This window comes from Macrosteles quadrilineatus, unplaced genomic scaffold, assembly GCF_028750875.1.
Source record: "Macrosteles quadrilineatus isolate MER2022 unplaced genomic scaffold, UCM_ALF_1.0 Scaffold_7__1_contigs__length_78375512, whole genome shotgun sequence".
Classification (NCBI taxonomy): Eukaryota; Metazoa; Arthropoda; class Insecta; order Hemiptera; family Cicadellidae; genus Macrosteles; species Macrosteles quadrilineatus.
In genome coordinates this window covers 67,294,157-67,318,233 of record NW_026542600.1, presented here as the reverse complement: position 1 = coordinate 67,318,233, position 24,077 = coordinate 67,294,157, and the positions used below count along the sequence as shown (strand labels likewise).

Sequence of the window (24,077 nt, the reverse complement as noted above, 5' to 3'; positions counted from 1 at the left end):
AGGAATAAAAATGGTTTGACTTTACTTAAATTTACTTATATAGTCCTGAGGATTCAATTAATTACACTATTTATGTTCGGGAATGTAGGTACAGTGGAACCTCAATAAAAAGTCACCCTTGATAACAGATATTATTTTCAAATCTTCTGAATTTTTTCACTGCTAATCACATTCTTTTGCAAACCTCCATAAGAAGTCAAACTAGTCTTATTTAATAATCGCCAGAGAGTCTTGTTATCGAGGTTCCATTGTACCGTATACTAATTAATAAAAATTGTTTTATTATAAATTATGCAAATTTGACAAGGCTTAATACAGAAATATTGACTAAATTTCTGAATTGACTAGTAGTATCATTGACTACTGACTAAATTGACTAAGTTAAGTATTGACTAAATTGAAGTAAATTCTGCTTTTGTGACACTATTCTGTATTCATGTATATATTCCTAATGTACTTGATGAATAAAGATAATTTGAATTGAATTGAATACAATAGATTGTTTTTGCATGCAATCTCATTCTCATAGATAGACCGGCCTGATGTTGATTTCATAGATGCATCTTTGTAGCTGAATTTCTTAATATCTTGTTATAAGACTTAACTTCCTTAAAATTTGTATCTCTGAGGTTATAGTTTTGCATTGTTTGTTTAGATGAGATGGAGTTAAGACCAGTTTCAGGTCGACTGGAAATAAGAGTAGTAGACCGATCCAACGATGGATCCACTCACACTGCGCGGGAGACCAAAAACAACCCTCCTGACCTGAACGCCTCCCATACCAAATCTGAGGCAAAAGGTAAATTAACCGACTAAATACTCTTAACAACCCTTAAGCTAGTAAGGAAATTATAATTTTGTAGCAAAATTAGATTTACATGGTTGTATTTAGAACATTTTTTCTGAACTTGTGTTTGCCAAGGATTACATTGACAACAAGGTATTTAACCTATAGATTAGTATAATTGTTAAGTATTCCGGTTGGCAACACTTCAAAATGAAAATAATAAATAGTTTTTAATCACTTGCTATCTATAAAACTTACTGGAGATTACTTTCTGAATGTCCCTTGTATTTATTCTTGTTACATCTATCTATCGCGTTACATCCGGTCCTTAAATTTCTGACAATAAATGTTTATAAAATGTGATTTGCTAGTGATACCTCGTGTTGTAGGTCCCGGGCACAGTCCTGTCAGTCCAGGTAAAGAAGAGCCTGCCTCAGTCTACTTCGATGCCACAGAAGAGAACAGCAAGGCCCAACACAGTCTTTCTCCTGTTCCTGAGTCCAATTCTCAACAAAACAGGTTTGTCTCCGCAAAGCTTAAATCAATGTCTATTCTGCAGCATTTGCTTATGTCGCACTGACCACAGCTTTACTTCACTTGATCTCTTAAAAACTGTATTCATATTTTTTATGTGTAATTAATTAAAGGGTTTTATTCTATACTGTTTTATTTTATTTAACAGTTAACTCGCTGCATGAATTTTTAACATCCCTATTATAACTTAGGAACCTTATTTTATTCCTTCATATCTATAAAAGTCGTTTCAGGGACATACAGATGTGTTTTCAACATAAACGTAGTGGTAGAGTATAATTGTTGTCAACCAATTCAATAATGTTTATATTGTCGGTTAAGTTACAGCTTGTATACTTAGCCAATGAGAATATCATATTGATGCAGCTGTGAAATATTTAGAACAAGAAATCATTTTGTGTTAAGGCATTAATTTGTCAAACTAAATGTTTAACCTTCCGTCAGGCGCATTGATTTTCAAACACCAAAGGGCGCTCACGGAAGTTACCTCCGGGAATACAAAAACTATACAATGATGAGTAAAAAGCATTTTAATATCAATAAAACTATAAGAAAAACATGTTTTATGAGTTATTAGGTACACTTTTACTTAAGTTGTATAAAAAATACAAAAAGTTATAATAAACAATAAAAATATGTAAGTCTTGTGGATAAAAAAATATCTTATTTTTGTACATATACAGTACTATCGTATAAAATATTTAAAAAAATTCAATAGTGTATAACATAAAAACACCTTTACCCTTTAGTCTAATAAAAAAAAATCATTTGTTAAAAGGACGACTTATTTTGTCTAATGGAAAAAATCATTTGTTAGAAGGACTACTCATTTTGTCAAAGCTCTTTTTCCCGAAAAAAAGGTTACCGAACAAATGCACCAGGTAGGTCTTTCCACTGAAGGTTGTTCCTTGTCCTTCCTCTTAACTTTAGCCAACAATTGCGCAATTCGTTCTTCTTCATCCATTTTATAATAGCCTATCACAAAATAAGATCAAACACAAGGGCGCACACGGAACTAGGCTCCGGGAAACCCGTTACATCACAGGGCGTACGCTACTTCCAGTAGTGACGCAAACTACTCCCCAAGGTCGGCCGATAACTGGGAAAGAAGTAAAAGTAGCCAAAACCGATTCCGAGAAAGAGGTGCGTGAGGTACGGCAGGCGACAGCCCTGCTGAACGCAAACTATGGTTTTTATAACAAAAAATGTAGTGACCCGGAGGTAACTTCCGGGATGCGCGCGATGGAAGGTTAAGTAAAATTTATATTTTACATGCCAAGTTTTAATAATTTTTCTCTAAAGTCTCAATTATCCAACCTAAACTACCCCCAAAAAGTTAGGAAAACTTGAAAAATAATAAAAACCATTTTAAAATAAAAAAAAAAATCTTTTTAAACATTGAAAACATTCAAATTACATACTCAAACTTGAAGATAAACTAGATTGATAAAGCATCACTACTGTAAATGTATGATGGTACAACGATTCATGACTATTCAGCCAAAGGTCTCTATATGAAAGATGGGAGGGGAAGCAAAGAGATATAAGGAATTAACTTTTGTGGTATGCAACGCGCAAAACTATGTCAAAGTACAGTCAAGTGAGGCTTGTCCCTAAAATTTTGGGTGAATTTTTAATTATATATGGAAGGCAAAGAAAGAGGTTGCCTCAATGTACCTGCAACGGTGTTCAGCGATATCACACAGAAATAGCATGTGATTTTACTAAACTTAATACTTTCTTATTTAATGGCCACCATACGAATGTAGGTATTTTAAGCCAAGTATGAATGGAGATGAGTGTAGGATGAGTGGCGTGATCTTGTAGTCTTGTTGACTAAGGCCGACATGTTCCTTAGACACAGCTGTTAATTAATAGCCCATACAGCTAATGGCAACTAAGGGACCTACAGTTTATAGTGGAATCCGAACCACATGTTTGCCTTGTAATTAACTAAATGGTCTAATTATCAGGATAGTACTGCGGATGTGGAGACGTTAATCCACACCAGGGAGTACGCATCCACAGTGCATGCCTATAAATATCCACAATTACTTAATTGCGCTCGGAGAGAATTGGACAATTAAGCCTCTACTGTTCAGAGTTGTTTAAGGACAGAATTTTTTGGTTGACAAGCTTGATTTATATGCCCCAAAATATATTATGTAGCCAGTTTTAGACGTATTGGGATATTTTACTGTTTCTACTTTCTAACAATAATAGTAACATTAAATAAAAAACCATAAATGACCAATATGTTAACAGCCTAACAGGATTACTGTATACTTCAGACTAACGAAATATTGCATAAACTGACAACAATAATGTAAATCTAACAGTTTTTGTTTTTAATTTAAATATTTGTTTGTTAAAGAGAGGTTAATTTCTAAACTTGCATAAACTGCCACAGAGGTCTTATGCTACTAGTGTGTAATATAACCATGTTTTTATTTTTTTAAATAACGTTACTTTTTGATATTTATTTTAAAGTTAAGCACAAAGTGTGAAATTTACACAGTATTTGGGCTCTTACGATGTTTTACACAGAATGCAGTATGCACTATTTAATAATCTAAATAGTTAAAAACAAAATTACCAACTTTTCTCATATAGCTCTACAGATATTTATTGATTGCTCCACTCCCTACCCTATTTTCATTCAGTCGACCTATGAGATTGAATGTTATTGTAGCAGATTTTGGTCTTCCTAATCACCTAACTAATTGAAGCACTAGAAGTTAACTAGCCTACATCCACTTTTTTCATTGATGTCTAGAGGTTTTATTTGTACATGTTCCTTAGTGCAAAAGAAAAAAATACTTAAATGGATTAATGAACTTGCTATAAATTATGTTGCACGGAAATGGCTTACTATCTTTATTCAAACGGTGGCAGTGGCAGTAGCAACAATTGAAGACTTCATCATTTCATGTGATATAACTGGTTCATGTGTGATTGTCTTGATTAGTGGTTTCTTATTTAAACTGAACATCAGTCAAATGACTCCTTTTTAACTGTCTAAAACAATAAAATAGCCTAAAACTAAATATTCATAATCTGCTTCAAAGGCTTTAGAGGATAACAATATATTATTATTACATAACCCTAACAATATAAAGAATCAACTTTTGCTTCTTTATAATTTTTCAGCTCGGGTGCCCATAATTAAATTAAAAGTTGTTAAGTGTTTATTCTATCAAGTGCTGTAATTATCATAGGAAAAGTAAACGGAGTTAAACTATAGAACAAATTAGATGACTCTAGTGTACGGCTCCAATTTAGACATGATTTTCTTCCACATTAAAGAGGTTGTGATTTCCTTAAACTCCTCAAAGGTTTTTTATTGTCTTGCTAATTGTCTTAGTATTGCTCTCAGTTGCTGTATTTTCACTTCCAATCATGACCATATCTACTTGACAAAGGTTTAGGATTCCAAACAAATTATTTGATTTTCCCACTATGAAGACAAATTACAGGTTTACAATGATTTGGTAGATTAGGCTATGGTATCCAAAGCGATAATTGTTTTTCTTGAAGGATAAAACAATGAAAGTCAAATGCTTCGTCACAAGTTTAATTCACTCAAGTAAAAGAAAAGCTCAACTAAGATGAACATAAAATGTTTTCCTGTAACTGTCAATTATAAGTTTAATACCTAAATACTAAAAAATTTCCACTCTTACTGTGACTGTTTGTTATTTGTTCTCAAATCAAATATTATAGAATCGTGAATAGTCAAAAGATCTTTATTAATTTTTTGCACAAATATATACATGAATAGTGTCATTTGGAAGTACAGTAGCAACAGGCTGTGTTCAACTATGGCTGGTGAAAGTCTGACTTCATGCTTCATACTTGATGTAAACTGGCTTGCATCTTCTGCTTCTTGCTTCATCTTCTGCTTATTCTTAATATGCTTGTTTTTTGCCACTTATACTATATGCAGTTGATTCTCGATAATGCCACGCTTGACAGACCAATACATTCGGTAATCATAGCTTCGATGAATGATTCACCAGCCAATCAAGACGATACTCCAATTCAATGCATGCTGTAACAGGAGCCGGAGTCTCCCATCTTTTGAGGTGCAAAGTCCTGCTGTCAGTGGAAAAGACCAACAATCTTTTAATTAGGAGGTTTGCTTATTTAAAGTACCAATTTTGTTGTATTTAAACTTATATACAGTAGAACCCCTCATATCCGACCACAACGGGAACGGGCCATGGTCGGAATAGTCAATAGGTCAGATAAAAACTCGTTTTAGAAATAAGACAGTTTATGTATTTCATAAAAAAACCTATATACTTATAAGTAGCAATGAATACATATTATGAAATAATCTTTAGCAAAAAATGTGAGTAATTTACTGTCCTGTACTTAAAAAGTGTTCATTGAATATGATACATCATAACCGTAATACTGTAGACTTTGCTTATACATTGCAATACATCACAATGTCTCAATTTTATCGTGGTAATATCATGATAATTTTCCGTGGTCATTGAAAAATCACCGTCGTCTTCCGCGATCATGGCAGAATCCTAAATATCTCCCGGGGTTGTGTAGAAATCATCATTGCCTCCTGCGATCACTAAAACTCAGTTGTCGTCATTTGCGATTGCAGTGAAATCGTGAATTTTTTAATTGTGCGATCTTGGCACACAAGTCCTGCTTTCGCAATTACATCGCAATTGTGAAAGCTAGGCTCAATCTTGATTTTGTGACCTAAGTGTTCGATCTCTTGAGCTTGTAGGTGAGGCCATACTCAAAAATCAAGCCACTCACACACCTCTATGGATCTGTAGCTTTAAATTGGACTTAACACGTTGACTGCTAATGCCGACTTTAGTCGGCGTTGCTAGCACTTCAATGTGGCGCGCGCCGACAAAAGTCGGCACCAGACCAACAGAAATATATTGAGTCAGTGTGAGCTTAGCCTCAGACGGAGACGTTATAATCGTTGCCAGACTGCCAGCTTGGAATGCGAGCTTTACTTTGGTGTAGGTTGGTACTAAAATTTCCCGTAAAATCCTGTCTGGCAATGCTTTTGTCCCGGTTTCGGGGATGTTTTCTCTTCAACCCACATTACAAAGACACTGGATACGGATCCGTGCAGTGCTGCTACCTTTGGGTGTTTCAGTGAACTACATCCACTCTCGGGGTAACGCAGCACAGTCACCACTGCTCTTTTGTGATTCGTCAGACTGAAATATTTGAATGCCAATTGCGTTGGCTGATTCGGTTGCGTGGCGGGGCTTCTGTACGTTGTTTTCAGCAGTCAACGTGTTAAGGTCGGATATCCCGAGGAGTCGGTTATGTCGAGGTCGGATATGAAGGGTTCACTTTTATACAGATTAACCTAAATGGATTGAGATATTCAGGCATTCGAGATACAGCTTTACGCAAGAGTTAATAAGCTAAATCAATTAGTTTCTTGTATCCAAAATCATATTTTTTTTGCAAAATTATGCCTTAACTGATTAAGATGAATGCCCAATAGATTGAGAGTTCACTAGAAGGCATCATAAATCAAATTTATTTAGGTCCTAGGTTACGTTTAGTATTGTTTTCAGTAATTAGACATCTTCTTGGTCTCATAAGTGAAGGATTATCGAGAGCCAAATGTAGGCCTACTACAGATAATCAGTTAGGTCAATTTTAAGCAATATTAAGTAAAAGTACTGTTGACTAATATTTTGTATGTTTACCGTAGTAAAATGTTTGATTCATTCTATTCCATTATCACGAGTACTCAATATTGTTGTTGAATTAAATGACGTCCAATTTGTTGAATTTAAAAAGATAATTATTCTATCATCCCTAATTTACAAGTGAATAGTTAGTTGAAAATAGGACTCTAGTTCAACTTCGAGTTTGTGTTATAATAAACATACAGTAATATAAATTTTGATTCTCACCATCAAATTCTTATAACAACAAATAAAAAATATGCTTCTTTTAAAATATTTTTTTGTCCTTTAATCTGCTTTGTGGATATGTTAAAGTTTTAGAAGTGTTAATGATAATTGTGATTCAGGACATGTAATTTATTAGTAATACAGTTAACAGTAGTTTGCATCTTTAAGTTAAACCAATCGTAAATATTATAGTCGAAATTATAAAGACATATAAAATAAATAGTATAAAAAATGAATCTATACAAGAGAGTTTAAAAATTAAAGCTCTAACTCTTGTTCAACTAACTTTTAATTAAGCTCTAACTTTTAATTTCAATAGTTTTAAAGATGGAATACAAAACAACAACAAATCTGATCAATTTGTAACTGAAATTGTTCAGCAGTTTCAAAATTTTATTTTATGAATTTATTTTTAAAATTAAAGTCAGTTTCAGTGAGACTAAGTTTACAGAAACTCCATTAACTATGTACAGAAAAGGTTAAGACTTACAAAAAAGAGTTGTGGTGGGAGGCAGAAGGCTGTAATCTTTGTATTATTATTTGATTAGTTTTATAAGATTTGTGGTTGGTGGTTCCTTTCATTTTAAAACAATTGTACAGGATTTAGTTTTTCTTGTTTCTGATACAATTTAGTTTTTTACTTAATTATCTCTAAATAACTCACATTGTATAAAGTAGAGATGTCAACCAAATATTTAGTAGCATTTAAGTGGCATTGTTGAATGGGCTACCGTTTGCCTATACAGGGTGATTGATATAAGTGTGCCAGCCATTTTATTCGAAAACCATAAGATATATAAAAAAAAGTTAAATGGTAAGTGCCTTGGACTTTTTATTTAAAAAATTGTAGTCAAGTCAAAAAAATTATTTTAGCCGCCATTTTTCCAATATGGCCGCCAACTTTGATTTTTGTTATGGAACACCCTGTATTTTATGATGTATTCTGGTAGAAAATGTAATTTTAAGACGATTTTATTCTTGTGATTTTTTTCATAAACCTAACCGTTTCAAAGATAATAATGGTTTAAGTTGTGAAATTTCGAATGGTTTTTGAATAAAACTGCTGGCATGCTTGCTTAGGCCTTTATCGAAACTCTTTCTCATGCAGAAATTTCAAAACTTTAACCATTATTATCTTTGAAACGGTTAGGTTTATGAAAAAAATCACAAGAATAAAATCGTCTTAAAATTACATTTTCTACCAGAATACATCATAAAATACAGGGTGTTCCATAAGAAAAATCAAAGTTGGCGGCCATATTGGAAAAATGGCGGCTAAAATAATTTTTTTGACTTGACTACAATTTTTTAAATAAAAAATCCAAGGCACTTACCATTTAACTTTTTCTGATATCTCTTATAGTTTTCGAATAAAACGGCTGGCACACTTATATCAATCACCCTGTATATTATTGTAGCACTGAAACCTTGGTTAATATATTTCAAACTAACACACATCAGAATCCCATGGCTTTTTTTATGATTTCCTTTTTTTGAGCGGGAGGTGTAAGAATCTAGCACTACGATAAAACAAAGGTAAGTGTGGCCCGATTCATCAAATGGGCCATTTTTACAGTTATTTACTACAGTTTGTACTACAGCTGTTTTTTGTGCTAAAAAGAAAGTATTTTGATTTTTTGTATATAAAGAAGTTGTATATTGACTTATTTTATAAATAATCTATTCTAACATCCTACACAGTATCATATTTCATATAAATTTTATTTTGAAATAAATTTATATTGACAAATAATAGAACATATTATTCTAACTCTGATGTGGCCTTTTTCTTCTTCCTGTACACTCCTTTTTTCTTTCTCTTTTTAGAATTAATGGAAATAAAAGCAGTTTTTTTCCTTTTTACAAGATTATTTTATGTCTTACGATAATATCAAGCATGAAATGGGCATAGGCTGAATTTTGCAAAATATTAAGTTAGTGCATGCTGTGAATATCTCATTGACAATGAAGTTTTTAAAGCAATTATAGCTTCATCAACCTGTAGTTCCATTGAGCTTTCTAACAGATAAGTTGATAGTTACAATCTGCATTAGAATCATTTGTTCATCAGCAAACTTTCCTTTGCTTTAAAAAATTGTAAATATAAGTACACAGTTACATAAGGTAGGCACCATCGAGCTTAGCTGTATGTACTATTCGCTACCATAATGATGTCTATCAGTTATTAAAGTCACTGATTTTACTTGGAGGTCGTGGAAGTCACTAAAATGTCAGCAGATTAATAATGCTACAGAAATAAAATAGCTAAACCGTTATTTTTATTTATAAATTTCCCCAATTAAATGCATCAATAAAAAATCAATTTGTTTTATTATTATAATTAATTCAATAAATTGTACAATGTATTTATACTCTTTTTTTGTGATTGACTCAATGGTGTCTGAAATTCAAGAGCATTCTCTATGTCAACTTGATAATTTAGGCTATTATAATGAAAAATTAGGCATACACACTTTTTAATTCAAAAAATCACTTAAATGTAACAATTTTTATTGAGCACACCCTAACCATAAATTAAATGCAAAGTATGCTTTGCAAAATATCACCAAATAACTGAAAAAACTCATATTACCTAACATTTTCTGACACGAGTAAAACTTATCGAGCTTGTTTAGTGAGAAAGGGGCTGGATGAGACATGTTTGATTGTATGGTTACAGGGGCAAGGGGTCCAACTCCAAAACCAGCAAAATCCCGATCCCCGTCTCTGGGAGCAAAAGTCCTCGAGCAAGCGTAATCGACGCTTTGCCCAGGTACCCATACTTAACCCTTTATGTCCTGAAAAATTCCTTAATTGAGGCCTCATTCCAAACTGTTAAGATTAACTGTTAATTATCAAACTGGTTATCTTGAATACGAGTTAAACTGTAAATCTACTATTTTACAAGTTAACAACACTTATGAACATATAAATCATTGTTTTTTGGCAGATGAAGAAGTTGCCGCCACTCTCGTTAAGAATGAAAAAAATTCAGATCTGGAATATCTTTTCAGTTTGGTGGCCTTTTTGCTAGAAGTGACACGCTTACATTCATCATGCTTATTCATGTTCACCAAAAAACAATGTCTCTGTAATTTTTGGCTTTGACGTACAATCCTCACTGAATCCTTAACTAGAATAATAGAACCATTTGGACTTATCAGCACGTAAATACCTCTCATACATTGCAAGTGGCCGCATGATTCTGATCGTAAAGAAGGGTAGGTACTAGATACTGCCATATCAGGTAGCAAGACTAAGTTGTATTGGGACTCTCACTAAAAATACAACTCTTATCAATATAAAATCAAATCATTCAAAAATTATAAAAATATCAATACCCTATTATGTTGGAATCCCGAAGATTTACAAATACATGATTATTTTTCTTACGATTAAATATAGGGGCTTTTATCTTTGAACATTTAAAAATCCTTTGACAATATAAGGGAAACTGTTTGTCCGAGGTTGAAACCAACATATTTAACATAATAATTTATAAAAGTTTGATTACAAATTTGATTCAATAAAAACGCAAATTGTTTTCAAGTTGTTGCTAATACCACTTTCAAGAATTCATCTTCAGGTGTTCCTGATATGGAGTAGAATGTTATAATCACTTCATAAGAAGGTAGTCAATTCACACATTGTACATAGACATGTCACAATCGGATGGATATAAACCGTAGAGTTTGACTGCAGTCTTGTATTCGTGTTTGTGTGTCTGTGTACCATATGTGAATTGACGACCTTCTGATGAAGTAAGTGATCATGACATCCTTTGACACCTGAAGATGACTTCTTGAAAGTTGAAACTAATTGCAGCATTAGCAATAATGTGGATTACATTGAAAGTATTTATACCAATTCATATATTCATAGTAATCTGGAGGCTAACATCAAAATTAAGTTGACCTCGATGATCTTGAATCAGATTTCCATATTAATTATCATAACATCTAATAGACCTTAATTGTTTAATCTCCAAACAAATAAACCAAACAGCTTTTATACAACAAATCAAACAGAGTCGGTGATATATTTAGCTGCATTTATTCAGTCTATTAAAACATGATAGATTATGTTGGGATAGGTTTTTTTGGGGGGATGTAATTTATAATGACAACTCTTTGTAAAGAATAGAGATTCTGTTTTAGCGAATTTCCCATATGGGGAATAAGCTATTACCGTAGGTCTCGTGGTAAGATCTGGACCCGGGACCAATTTACTTTTTTGTTTTGAGGTCCCCAGAAGCCAAAAACACCATCCTGATATATATGTATCTGTTTGAACAATGACTCGAGCAAAAACTATCTGATTTTGTTTTGGTATAAACGTGTAAACCTACATTTATTCAAACGACTTTGCAAACCAGCATGATATCTTTTTTAATTTTCAGTTTCCACACAGAGAGCTAGAGGTTTATACCATTTAATGCAGTAGTTTTGCTACCTCAAAATTATCGTCAAGTAAAAGAAGAGTTGATTTCTCATGAGTGAAAAATAGCAAAATTACAGGTCCTAATTGGGTGGTACTGTGTTTTCCTTATAGTAGGGAAGAATGGTACGGTTTGGTTTGTTTATAATGAAGAAACTATTATGTAGCAGTATATAAAAATAAGATTCTAACCAGTCTTTAATGACAGCACAGTTTCCATTATAATTTTTTTAATGCAGAATAATTTTATTGCATTATTGTAATATATTGTATTGTAATTTTAAAAGAACAATAAAAAATGTTTAAATAATTCATTCAATTCAATTGAATATCTAATTTATTCACACAATCCTAATATTTATGGCAGGTTTCGCTAAATCTGAGTGAAAAATCCTAGCAAATTGGGATTATGATTTACTTTGATTTCATTGCGATCGTGGAGAATTCCACTTAAGGGGTGGGGGCTGCTCAGGTTATTTTTGCCTAGGGCTGCAAGTACCCTATATCCCGCACTGAGTACGATGCTTGGTATCACTTTAGTACATACAATTTAGTTATTTGACTGCCCTCTAGCACAAATTTATATTTCCGTTCTCACACTCGGATCTTATTTTTTAAGCTAATGAACTACACTACGAACTCCAACAAAATTTGGGATGGTACTTAATTGAGAGCCCGTTAAAATTACTAGTATAAAGTATCAAATAATTAAAAATATTAATTGCCTTAACACATGATTACCTACAATCAACATAGTGATTCTAATTAATGACGAACTCTTGTAATATTTTATAATATTTCAGAACCATCTTTGATTTGTTCACTCATCAATTTACGTACAAAAGTAATCTATTCATTTGTTATTACCATGTATATCAATAATATATCTGTTTGTACCAATTTTCCTTTTCTTTTTTTGTAAATATAATTTTTTTTTATTGACTAGTTTGTAAGGGATTTTCAATGTGTAGAGGAGTATATCCTTTTGGGTTTCAGAAGTAAAACCTCCGTCATGAGTTGAGTTTCCTAACCATTACTGCTGACAATTATGATGTAAAACTTATTTTGTAGCTCCAAAAATGTTGGTCCCTTATGAATAAAATCAGGCATTACAACTCTATCTATATAACATTTATTTTAGTTTTTTAGATATTCACCCTTAGAAAATTTATTCCAAGATTGTTTACAGTTGTTGAACTCAATAATTTGCTTAAAAGCTCAATGCTTTGGTTACTACCTAGTCCTTTAGTTACTTAGTAATAGTTTTCAGCGAGAAATACCTTCTGTTCTATTTCAATATAATTCAACTTCTATTTTGTGACTGTCCATGTATATATTAGTTGTTTGTCTATATTGATATTTCTACCACTTCCATGCCATTTCCCATAGTCTTTGTGCCGCTATTTGTGAAGTTATACTAATGCAGATTCAAAGCTTCAAGCCTGCTTTGTTTTCTGTTTGTTGATGATATCTAACCATTACAACGTTGTCACACGTAACACACTTATCGTATATTGCATGACCAAAAACCAATAGTTTTATTAAAAATAGATACTTTTCTTAATCCTTCATGTTTTTTTTATCACAGAAGAGTGTACATTTTTGACACTTCACAAGTTTTAACAAAGCTATTCGGTGTTAGAAAAGAAGCTTCACGTAGCACAATCATTTGTAAACCTCTTTATACTGCATGACTATTTTTCTAAATCTTAGCCGCTAAAATAGAATAGTAATAACCGTTTTCCATATTTTACTAAAAAAAGTCGGTCATTTTTTTATAAAAAAAATTTAAGATCCTCCTACCCGAAACATAAATCTTGTTTGGGTTTTTAAAATATCTTTTCGATTATTGTACAGTTTTTATTGTGTACAACAAATGAAACGGTATGACTTTTATGAAATATTTTTTTGCTGTAAATTTGTTCAACTTATCTACAGTATCGCAAACTATCATTCTAATAATTATTAAAGCCAACAGACACATTTCAATGTCAAAAATTTAAAGTCAGCTCTTTTCTCTTGAATCAATAAAAAGCACAAGTTAGAATAGAACTGTTGTTTCAGGGCCGATGTTGAAATGTTGAGTGCGGAGGCAGAGTGTGTGAGAGATGCGGTGCCGATAGTCCCTGTGGAACTACGGCGATGCGCGACATTGCCGGACGCGCGACGCGACAATGACCTGACACCAGCTCTGCGTAGACGCAGGGGTGGCGAGGGCAAATACGTTACCGACCAATCACAGTTGCCACTCAGGTTCACCCGGCCGAGACGGTCAGTTGACTCACAGGCTAGGGAGAGGTACACACCACACGCAATAAGTTTGTCTGTATTGTCTGTTTTATCACACCACACACACCATCTATTGTCTTGTCCTATTGTACCATTGTCCTCACTCCCATGCCACACACCTATTGTCTTGTCCTATTGTACCATTGTCCACAATTACGTGCCTTACATGCCACCTATTGTCTTGTCCTATTGTACCATTGTCCACACATCCACACTCAGTTTACACTCCTACACAACTTGCCAGTGTGGCCAGCTTTAGTATTTTGGCTCACTTTTGTAGGCTTTATGCAGCAGGCTTATATTGTTATTGTCTCTATTGAAACATTTTAAAATAACATATTTTACCTCGTAAAATCCTCCTTTTCTAGAGTTTATTTTAATTTTTTTTTACAGCTATAACAAGAATTTAAATGATATTATTTATTACTTTTTTGGCTGAGTTCTTGATATTGTAGTTTATCACCTAATGCACATTTTGTCATGTGTGACATCTTCAGGAGGTCTTGCTCCATCAATATCAATGAGGTTTACAATATTTATAAAAAATGATTGTAAAATGTTTTGTGTAAATTAAGTACATTAGTGCTAGTGGTGTAAGGAGATACTGGAAAATGCCACAAGGCAAAATATGCATAGGATGATGAACTAATATATAAAAAAAAGGTCAGGCAAAAATTTAATAACTTATATAGTTAATCGTTTTGATATTCTTTAGACATAAAAGTGTTAATTCAAAAATATATTTCCCCAAACAGTTTTATCATGTCCCAACATTTAAAGACTTCCAAGTAATTTCTAAGCAGAAGAGTTTATTTGTAAAAAGATCATGCAAAATGAAACAAACTTTAAGAGGTTCTGATCGTTATTTTCAAAGTCATTACATTCATTTCAATACAAAACAGTTAATTTAAGTTAAATAATATTAAGATAACTTTTATATTATAAATATCATTCCTAGATCGCTACAATATTTAAGGTAAAATAAGTGTTAGATTAATTAATTATGAATTGAGTTATTTTATAACTGTGTTTTATTCTAGTTTATTATGTATAATTTGAGGAAAACGTGTCATACAAACATGCAGCTTATTAACTTAGACAAATACTGTACTTCAGTACAAGCACAGAAAACATACTACTATAACCCAGAATGCTATCTGCATGGTAAAAAGCGTTAAGTACTCGGAGAGAGCCTTGCCTGTCAATTCGTAGGCAGCGCCACCAGCATACAATACACCAGCATAGTAACGCTGGTGGCGCTGCCTACGAATTGACAGGCAAAGCTCTCTTTGAGTACTTAACGCTTTTTACAATGCGGTTAGCATTCTGGGTTATAGTAGTATGTTTTCTGTAGTACGAGTTACAAAACCCCTCCCAAGTCAATGCATGGGTTTTCTCAAAATGTGACTGTCCGAAATTTGTTTGTCCCTTTTTTTATTACAATTATCTAGTTTTATTGAGAATTTGGTTTGAGTATGCTATTTAACTGTTCCATTTCACCATAACTTATTGGACTATATCGAGTAATAGCTAACTGTAAATTTAATTTAACTCATGTAATAAATCACATTCTTTCTTAGTTTTATCTCTAATTAGTACTGAACTTACTATTTTCAAAATCAGGAGAAAGTAATATTTGTAAATAATAGTGGGCTCAAATTATTTGTATTTCTTATATTAGTGAACATGGACATTTTAAATGTGTTTTATTTATTATAATTTTCTATGTTTTTAAGAACAGAATATGGCACTTTGAACTTGTATCAATTAGATTTGAGAAGCTTCAGTCAGAATCATATAACCATTGACTATAACCCAAGAATACGCTTAGTAGGATTCAATTCAAAGGAACCCTGTGAAGCCCTCCAAAACCTCCCATGATAATCTTGATCTATATTAATCAAATTTCAATATACATTTCTGATCAAATACTAATATTACTTATTGTTTGACAGCTGCTTTTTGTGCTTAGCACGATTATCTATGGGAGAGGTCATGAAGGAATGGAGTACAGAAAGGAGGAGTCAAAACTCCTGATAGGTAGCTTCAATTAAAGACATTAAGTGCTGCTGTTGCTCAGTACATGACATAAATAATTAAGAAATATTAAATGATAATAACAAATGACAGATAACTGCTAGTATTTTTGACCATTGATTCAACTAGACATTCCTTCTCGATGTTAAAATTGTCGCCAGTTTTTGAATAAAAGTCGTAGTTGATCCAAACCACCGACAGAAGGTGCTGATCGAAATTACTAATTTCCCTCAAATACACGAAATTGTTTAACAAGTCAAACGATGGAATGACTTATTGCGAGCTATAGCAACTGATATGGCCCATCAATTTTGTCAGCCTCAAAAAATTAGGTAGGAAATAGAATTTTAGACACTAGTGCATTCTGTGACTGGCTCTCACAACTATGTATTTTTAAATAAAAAATTGGCAACAGCGAGTCGATATAGATGGAATGTCTACTCAGTATCCAATAGTCAATGTTAATATTCACCAAGGTCTTAAACATCTAAATGAATTAAATCATCAAGACAGAATGTCCAGTATAAAATAATATACTTATAAAAATCCTATGATGTAAAATATTTCAACGCTTACCAATATCATCACCTAAAGATTGGGGTTTGATGTTTCAGAATCTGGGCGTCGCGAGGCATTCCTAGCCATCTACTCGGAGGTCCAGGGGGTGAGGAGAACAGTGAAGTATCCAGTGACTCTTCTGGCAACAATCCTCAACCTCCACCCCTAGACCTCCTCCCCCCTCAGGAAAACAACGCCAGGTAACTATAGAAAATAGTTTTAGTAGTCAGGTTTGATCAACTGATTTCAACTTTAGATAAAGAAATGCATTATGATTGTATTAATTAATTTATATCTTTGACTGTTGATGAAAGTAGGATCACCCCATTCCCATGTAAAACAGTATCCAACTTCAGAATAGAAATGGACGTAGTTGAATCACCATAGTTGAGCCACTGACAGAGTTGTCATTTACTGATTTGTCTTTGAATACACATTCTTTTTTATAAGTTCTTGGATAGTATCAAAATGTTTTCAGTTGACAATAATTGAAGTTGTACTGTATATAGTATTATCTCAATCATGACATAGATAAGCCCATCTAGGAAATTTTGTTGTTTACAAAATTCATTACTTTATGTCACAACACTTAAAATAACAAAACACCATTCCACTGTTGAAAGAAGGGATAGCGGCTAGTTAAACTTAGAATAAGTGCAAGTAGGCCACCATAGTTGCACCATAGTTGCCACCATAGAACACAAGGACTTTGTCAAGCGTAAACAAAGAGAGTAAACATTTCCTTGAACAAAACGTTCCACTGAAGGTTTTACAGTAGATGATGATAAATGAATGTATACAGGTGTAGGAGGTTCCATCCAGTGGTGCCACACTCTGACTCCAGCAGCAAGTCATGAGTCCAGCCCACCATCACTCATCATGTGAGTTAACCACAAGTAGCACTAGGTAGTTTATGTTAGACTCCAGCATCAAGTCATGAGTCCAGCCCACCATCACTCATCATGTGAGTTAACCACAAGTAGCACTAGGTAGTTTATGTTAGACTCCAGCAGCAAGTCATGAGTCCAGCCCACCATCACTCATCATGTGAGTTAACCACAAGTAGCACTAGGTAGTTTATGTTAGACTCCAGCAGCAAGTCATGAGTCCAGCCCACCATCACTCATCATGTGAGTTAACCACAAGTAGCACTAGGTAGTTTATGTTAGACTCCAGCAGCAAGTCATGAGCCCAGCCCACCATCACTCACCATGTGAGTTAACCACAAGTAGCACTAGGTAGTTTATGTTAGACTCCAGTCACGAATCTGCATAAAACCAGACGTACCTTTTTCCACATGCCTAAATAATAAGAACTGATTAGTCTGCAAACAATTTGTTCATAACGATCCGCTCTTAATGAATCGATTCCATTGAGCATGGAGTAGAATATATTCTGCTGTTTGCTTCCCACATTCCACATACGTCCAAACCGCTATATTACCATCCTGACTGCTTAACCGAACTTAAATTTGTAATTTTTTATTTTGTTTTACAGACACTTAAGACTCCTTCTGACAAAAACTTATTGTATTTTCGGATTCAGAGTGAAAAAAAAAGGAAATAGAAACATAAAAATTAAATTTTTAATTGGTGAAAGTATATTCAACATTTGCCAAAAAAGTAACTTCTCGAGAGAGCTGAACAATATTGACCATTTTGTAAAAAAAATCTCCATTACTGGAGATATTATTCAAGATTGATATGGACTGGTGGTGTTATTTAATGTATGGAGCATCAATCAGTGGTTTACCAAATTATTTAGACACCTAAGAGATTCAACATCTTAGGCTGGGGCCACACAAGGCGGTTTTACCGTGCCAAGTTAAGCCGCGCAGTCGGTGTCAGTACACACAACGCGGTTAAACTGCTTCTTGTTGGGTTTTCCCTACGTACTGTATTGAAACAAGGTCCAATTAACTCATAGTAGTCATGGACAAAACAATTATGTTAGTTTGTGTATGAGAAGCGTGTGGTGGACTGGAACCAAAGGTTAACAGAAATCACTGGGTCTATCCCATCATAATGGACAAACTATTTGAGTTTCAAGCCTTTTACAAGCATATGCGAAACCGTAGTTCTGAGGTTTTTTTGTTATTACCGTATGTCAATAGCATTGTTTGACGAGCTACTTGAATCGCTCTGAAAATTTCATACTTTGGAAATTTCAACCCAAGCCTTTTCCTGTCTGAGTATTCATCGAGCTTTTTGTCCCATAAACATGGTTTGTCTGTGACAATGGATTAAAGGAGCTTGACCAGTTAACTAACCTATTAACTTGTCTGTATTAAACATTGTACACAAATATAAATCGGTAAACACACACAGAAAACACTAACTCATTCAAAACCATTTGAAATTCCAGAAGAAGAGCTCCACCTGTGTGGTCAAACTGTATCGTGTGTTGTCTCTCATAAGACTGAATGTGTCCCTCCAATGCGGCTTAACTTTATGCAGTCCACCTGTGACATGGCCCAAGCAAACCGCCCAGGTAGCTAAACATCACCTCGTGTGTGGCCTCCTATTTCATTCAATGTGTTGTCGCCGTTGTCGGACCATGCGGCTCAACCACGCTGTCAGACCACACAGCAAAACCACCTCGTTTGGCCCTAGATTAAGCCATGTATTATTTTATTTCCAATACAGTAGAACCTCAACTATCCTTATCGCCGATTATCTGAATTGCTTAAAGAAATAATTTAAAAATGTAAAACCACAGTACTAAGAATTGTTACCTATTATAGAAGGCAGAAGCTGTGATCGCTGCAAAATCCAAAACCTGTCTCGCGATCGTGTTGACACCATCATCGTCTCCCGTGGTCAAGGAAACATCGTCATCATTTTCACGATCGCGACAAAATAATAAATATATCCCGCAGTCCCGATAACATCGTCTTAGTTTTTTGTGATTGCGGCAAAATGATAAATAAATCCCACGGTCTTTTTTACACCATCATTGTCTCCCGCGGTTAGAGTAACATCGTCATAATTTTTCGCAATTGTGGCAAAATGTTTAACATATCCCATGGTTGTGTTGACACTTTCATCGTCTCCGTCGGTCACAGTAACATCTTCATTGTTTTTTGTGAATGCGACAAAATGTTAAATATATCCTACGCTCACGTTGACACCATCATCGTCTCCTGCGGTCACCGAAAATCATAATCGTACTCTGCAATCGTGGCTAAAGCGTAAATTTTCCGATCACGAAATCGTCGCAGACGCATTCTGCGATCACAATAGTAAAAGCTCTGCATGCCTATTTTCTTAAAAAGACTCAAAATTTTGCTAAAAAATCCAATAATCCTAATTGGGTCCGGTTCCAATTGATTCATATAATTAGAGTTCTAGTGTTAATTTCTTTTAGAGTTTTCTTGAGAGTAACATTACTATTACATAAGGGTCGTGGATTTAGATATAATAGTGTGTGCTTGGTTTTGTTTCAGAATCATTCGGTGGAAGTGGCTCCATAATCCTCCTCCGACTTTCATTACTAATATTAATACTTACTACCGTGTTTAGAATATCGCCTTGGTCTCCAGATTATTTTTTACTTAGTCTTAGAACTTTCAAACCAGTGCCATATGTTATGTAGTTTGAAAGTACTCTCAAACTTAATATCGTATAAGATCTTAATAATAATATGTTTTAAGTGATATTTTTGTTGCCAATGATATTAATTATTTTTTTACTTAACTTGGTCTTTCGTGTTGATAAGTAATTGACTGTTTATTTATTTTTTCACACCGACTTGTGTTCGGGTGTCAGCCTTCGTAATATGCACATAATATTATATGTTAGATGTTGTACAGGGTGACACGGTAATGCACACGTTTTAGACGTACGTACGCTAATGTAATACGTATGGCAATAAAGTGTGTGTGATCGTAACAGAGTACAATACAGCACGAAAGACTAAGCGAAGCCGAGTTTTGTGATACTCGTAATAGGTTCTTACAAAATGTCTGGAACCACAAGCGAGTTCCACATAATGTGCAATACCAATTTGTATCTCGGCGTTTTGTTTGTGTTTTGTCTTTCGAACAATTAATTCTAGTCATTTATTAAGTAGCTTTAGTCCATCGTACATGTAATGTACTTCATTCCAGACATTTTTGGTGGGTTCTCGTTTTAATTATTTATTTGATAGTCGTTAATTAATGTTTTAGTTTTGTGTGAATTATTTATTTTAACCGTTTAACGAAGGAACTCTGGTCAGTAATAGTCATTAGATTCTCTTATTGTTAATATTTCAGAAATATTTAGCCAAGCTATTTAACAAATTGATTGTAAATTATTGTACAGATTTCTCAATTTTAAGATAATTTCTGAAATATTTCCAAACGTAGCTTTTAAAGTTTCTGTTTATTTTCTAAAGTGGAGTACCGATACTGTAAAGTTGGCAGCACAACAGTTTGATCTCTTGTTATGTATAATTATTATATCTACTTTAAAAGACACTGGAGCTGAGCAGTACACAGGAGCTGTTTCTATACAGGACCTACTTGGGGCTGTGTTAGCTATTTTTTTATTAATGCTCTATTTTCAATGATCAGTTTGTATTGTTGCCCGAGACATTTTGTCTGCTTCAAAATAAAGATTCATGTTATGTTTGTTTGACACACTTTTATTTATTTCACTTCCTTGATTTCCTCTAACATCCATTCACATACAAAAATTATACCTTTTGTAGTTTCTCATTTGTGAAGTATGAAACAGATCATTTTTCTTTCCTTCAAGGCAAAACCTTCAACTACAGGTTATCCAAAGGAATTTTTAGTTTTCTAAAGAATTATTTTTCATTAAAGATATATTTGACTTAATTTTAGCTATCTCAAATAGGTTTATTTTATCACTACAAGAATCTAATCCCTCCCAATGGCCAAAAATTATGTTTTGCAGATCTAAGAAAAGGCCTGTGCTTGATAACTTCTTTAACTTTAAAGTCTAAGGGGTTGTAGAACTCTGTCTAAGATGCAATTTTTCCACTCAATGAAAATAACATACAGTAGAACCTCAATTAACCGGAACCTCTTTAACCATCACTCTATGTTATCCGTCACCCTCCTACATTAGACTACTTAGATTTTTGTTTAACACGTTCACTGCTGAAAACCTTTAAACAGGCGCTCGCCAATTGCGGCGAGGCCCGGGTGGAGCCCCGATGTGCTAACTGAATCAACGATCGTAATTGGTATTGAAATATCTCAGTTAGACGAATCACAAAAGAGCAGTGGTGATTGTTCTGCGTTACCCCAAAAGTGGACGTAGTTCACTCAAACACCCAAAGGTAGCAGCACTGCCTGGATCAATAACCAGAGTCTTTGTAATATCGCTCGAATAGAGAAAATCTCCGAAAACAGGACAAAAGCATTGCCAGGCGGGATTTTACGGGCAATTTTAGTACCAACCTACACCAGAATAAAGCTCGCATTCTAAGCTACAGGCTGGTAACCATAACAACGTTCCCCGGCAATGGCTGAGCTCACATTGAAACAAGGTTGTTTGCATTGGTGAAGGACGACATTTCTCGCCCCGCACCAGTGGCGCCGGTACAGCGGGGCGGGGATTCCCGCCACTCGCAGTGAACGTGTTAATGTGATTTTATTTCACCGTACAAACATTGAACAAGTACAACATACAAAGTAACAGTTCTGTATTACTCTTGTATGAAAGTAATTTAAATATAAATATGTATTATTCGCTTTTACAGTGTTTAATTTCTTCAAAAACCTTTTAAATCAACTTACTGTAACCTACAGGTTTACTACAGGATTTCTGATTTTCGTCTATTAGCTTAACCGTTAATCTCCCGGTCCCGAGGGTGACGGTTAATAGAGATTTTACTCTACTAAAAATTAGTGAGTGTCAGACAATTGCCGACTAAAAACATTAGGCCTATATTATATTATGAACACCTAAATCTATATATTTAATAGGCGACACAAATTTTGTGATAATTGTTTTAAAGCTGCTATGCATTCGATCACCAAGTTTAAGGTGTTGTTGGATAGGTCGTGGCACGTAGATTTGCTATCTATCAAAAAATCTTTGAAATTCCATCAGGGCTCTGCCCCAGTGGCCTTCAATTTTCCCATGTTATCCTTATGGAGAAAATGTTTGTTTACATTTGATCAGATGAATACTTTGAAATTTGCACTAATATTTGAAACAGCTGGTTATACTCAATTTGAAATTAATTGAGATATAAGGATTTATTAGATTTGTTGAAAAGATAAAAACTTACTCTGTTTTGTAGTTAAAAATTAGTTTCAATGCAAAAAACATTTATAAAGGTTCAATGAATTTAAGAGTCAACTTACAGTACAGCAGTTACACTATTTGTTGTGATTTTTAATACCAGGATATTATTTAATGAGTGGTCAAAATTAGAAAACCGGCAGCAATATGTTGAACTGAATACGATTACAGAATTCAATCAATTACATAAAGTAAAATCACCTCTAAATCAAGTTAAATATGGAGTCCCTTAGGGGTCTATTCTTGGTCCAATTTTATTCCTCTGTTATATAAAAGGCCTACCTTCAGCTCTAACGAACTTAAACAGTAAATTATGCCTCTATGCTGATGATGCAATTAATAGTTTCTGGTAGATCAAAAAATTACATTGAATATACAGTATAGGTAATAGTGGCCTTGAATCTATATATGAATCTTGCAAAAACGTATTGCTTAACTCAGAGAAAACCAATTACATAAATTTGTCAACTGCCCAAAAAAACCTTTAAAACATCATTTCAAAATTGATAACAATTACTTAACTCAAGTGACTCAAACTAAATTCATAGGACCAATAATTGATCAAAATTTATCTTGGTTGTACTAAATTGATAGACTAAAAAGTAAAATTTGATCAGGTCTATATGCTGCACAAGGCTTACTATGCTCTCATAAACTCACATATTGCATTCAACATTGAATTATATGGTGCAATAACCATTCAAAATTTAGATCTCTTACCTGTCAAATTTCCTTTAAGGGCATTTTATATATGTGTGTATATATATATATACATGCATGTGTGGTGCAGAAGGTCACAATTTAAAAGAAAATTGTTTTATGAAATTGTTTAGGAGCACTACTAGGTACTTGTACCAAATGCCGTAATTGAAATGAAATGAAATCAACTTTATTCATACTTTGCAAACATGTGCACGAATGGCGTCATATTGTATTTTTAAAATTTAAAATTGTATTTTAAACTGATACAGATTCACATCCAACATAAGAAGTGCGGTCTCATCCTTTGACTAAATATTATCTTCTGCCAAAAGAAGGGTTAATTGCCTTCTATCCATATTTGGGTTTTGTAATCTGGATAACCACCCATATAAAGTCTAAGTCCATGCTAGAGATAAGGCCATAGAATGGCAAACCAAATGTCGTTACAGATATTAGCCACTAGGTTTTCTCCTCTAGATCAGAAGTAAATTTTTGTTCTGAAAACAGAGGAAATCTAGAAACACTACGTCGTAACTTATAAGGCAAGAACTGATA

The 24,077-nt window shown here is 33.7% G+C and overlaps 1 protein-coding gene across 10 annotated transcripts in view; it reads left to right on the top strand.

Moving 5' to 3' along the window:
- Positions 1 to 21,179, top strand: part of LOC128998713 (tau-tubulin kinase homolog Asator) — a 102,816-nt gene extending 81,637 nt beyond the window's left edge. For 6 of the 10 annotated variants that reach the window (XM_054424966.1, XM_054424965.1, XM_054424964.1 and 3 more), the window contains 7 exons: positions 656 to 799; positions 1,177 to 1,306; positions 9,920 to 10,012; positions 13,741 to 13,974; positions 16,617 to 16,760; positions 17,363 to 17,441; positions 20,006 to 21,179. In XM_054424966.1, coding sequence (XP_054280941.1) covers positions 656 to 799; positions 1,177 to 1,306; positions 9,920 to 10,012; positions 13,741 to 13,974; positions 16,617 to 16,760; positions 17,363 to 17,417 — 800 coding nt within the window. In that variant the 3' untranslated portion in view covers positions 17,418 to 17,441; positions 20,006 to 21,179. The remainder of the gene's footprint in view (positions 1 to 655; positions 800 to 1,176; positions 1,307 to 9,919; positions 10,013 to 13,740; positions 13,975 to 16,616; positions 16,761 to 17,362; positions 17,442 to 20,005) is intronic. The other 4 variants (XM_054424968.1, XM_054424972.1, XM_054424973.1 and 1 more) reach the window with 4 other exon arrangements.
- Positions 21,180 to 24,077: the final 2,898 nt, after the last annotated feature.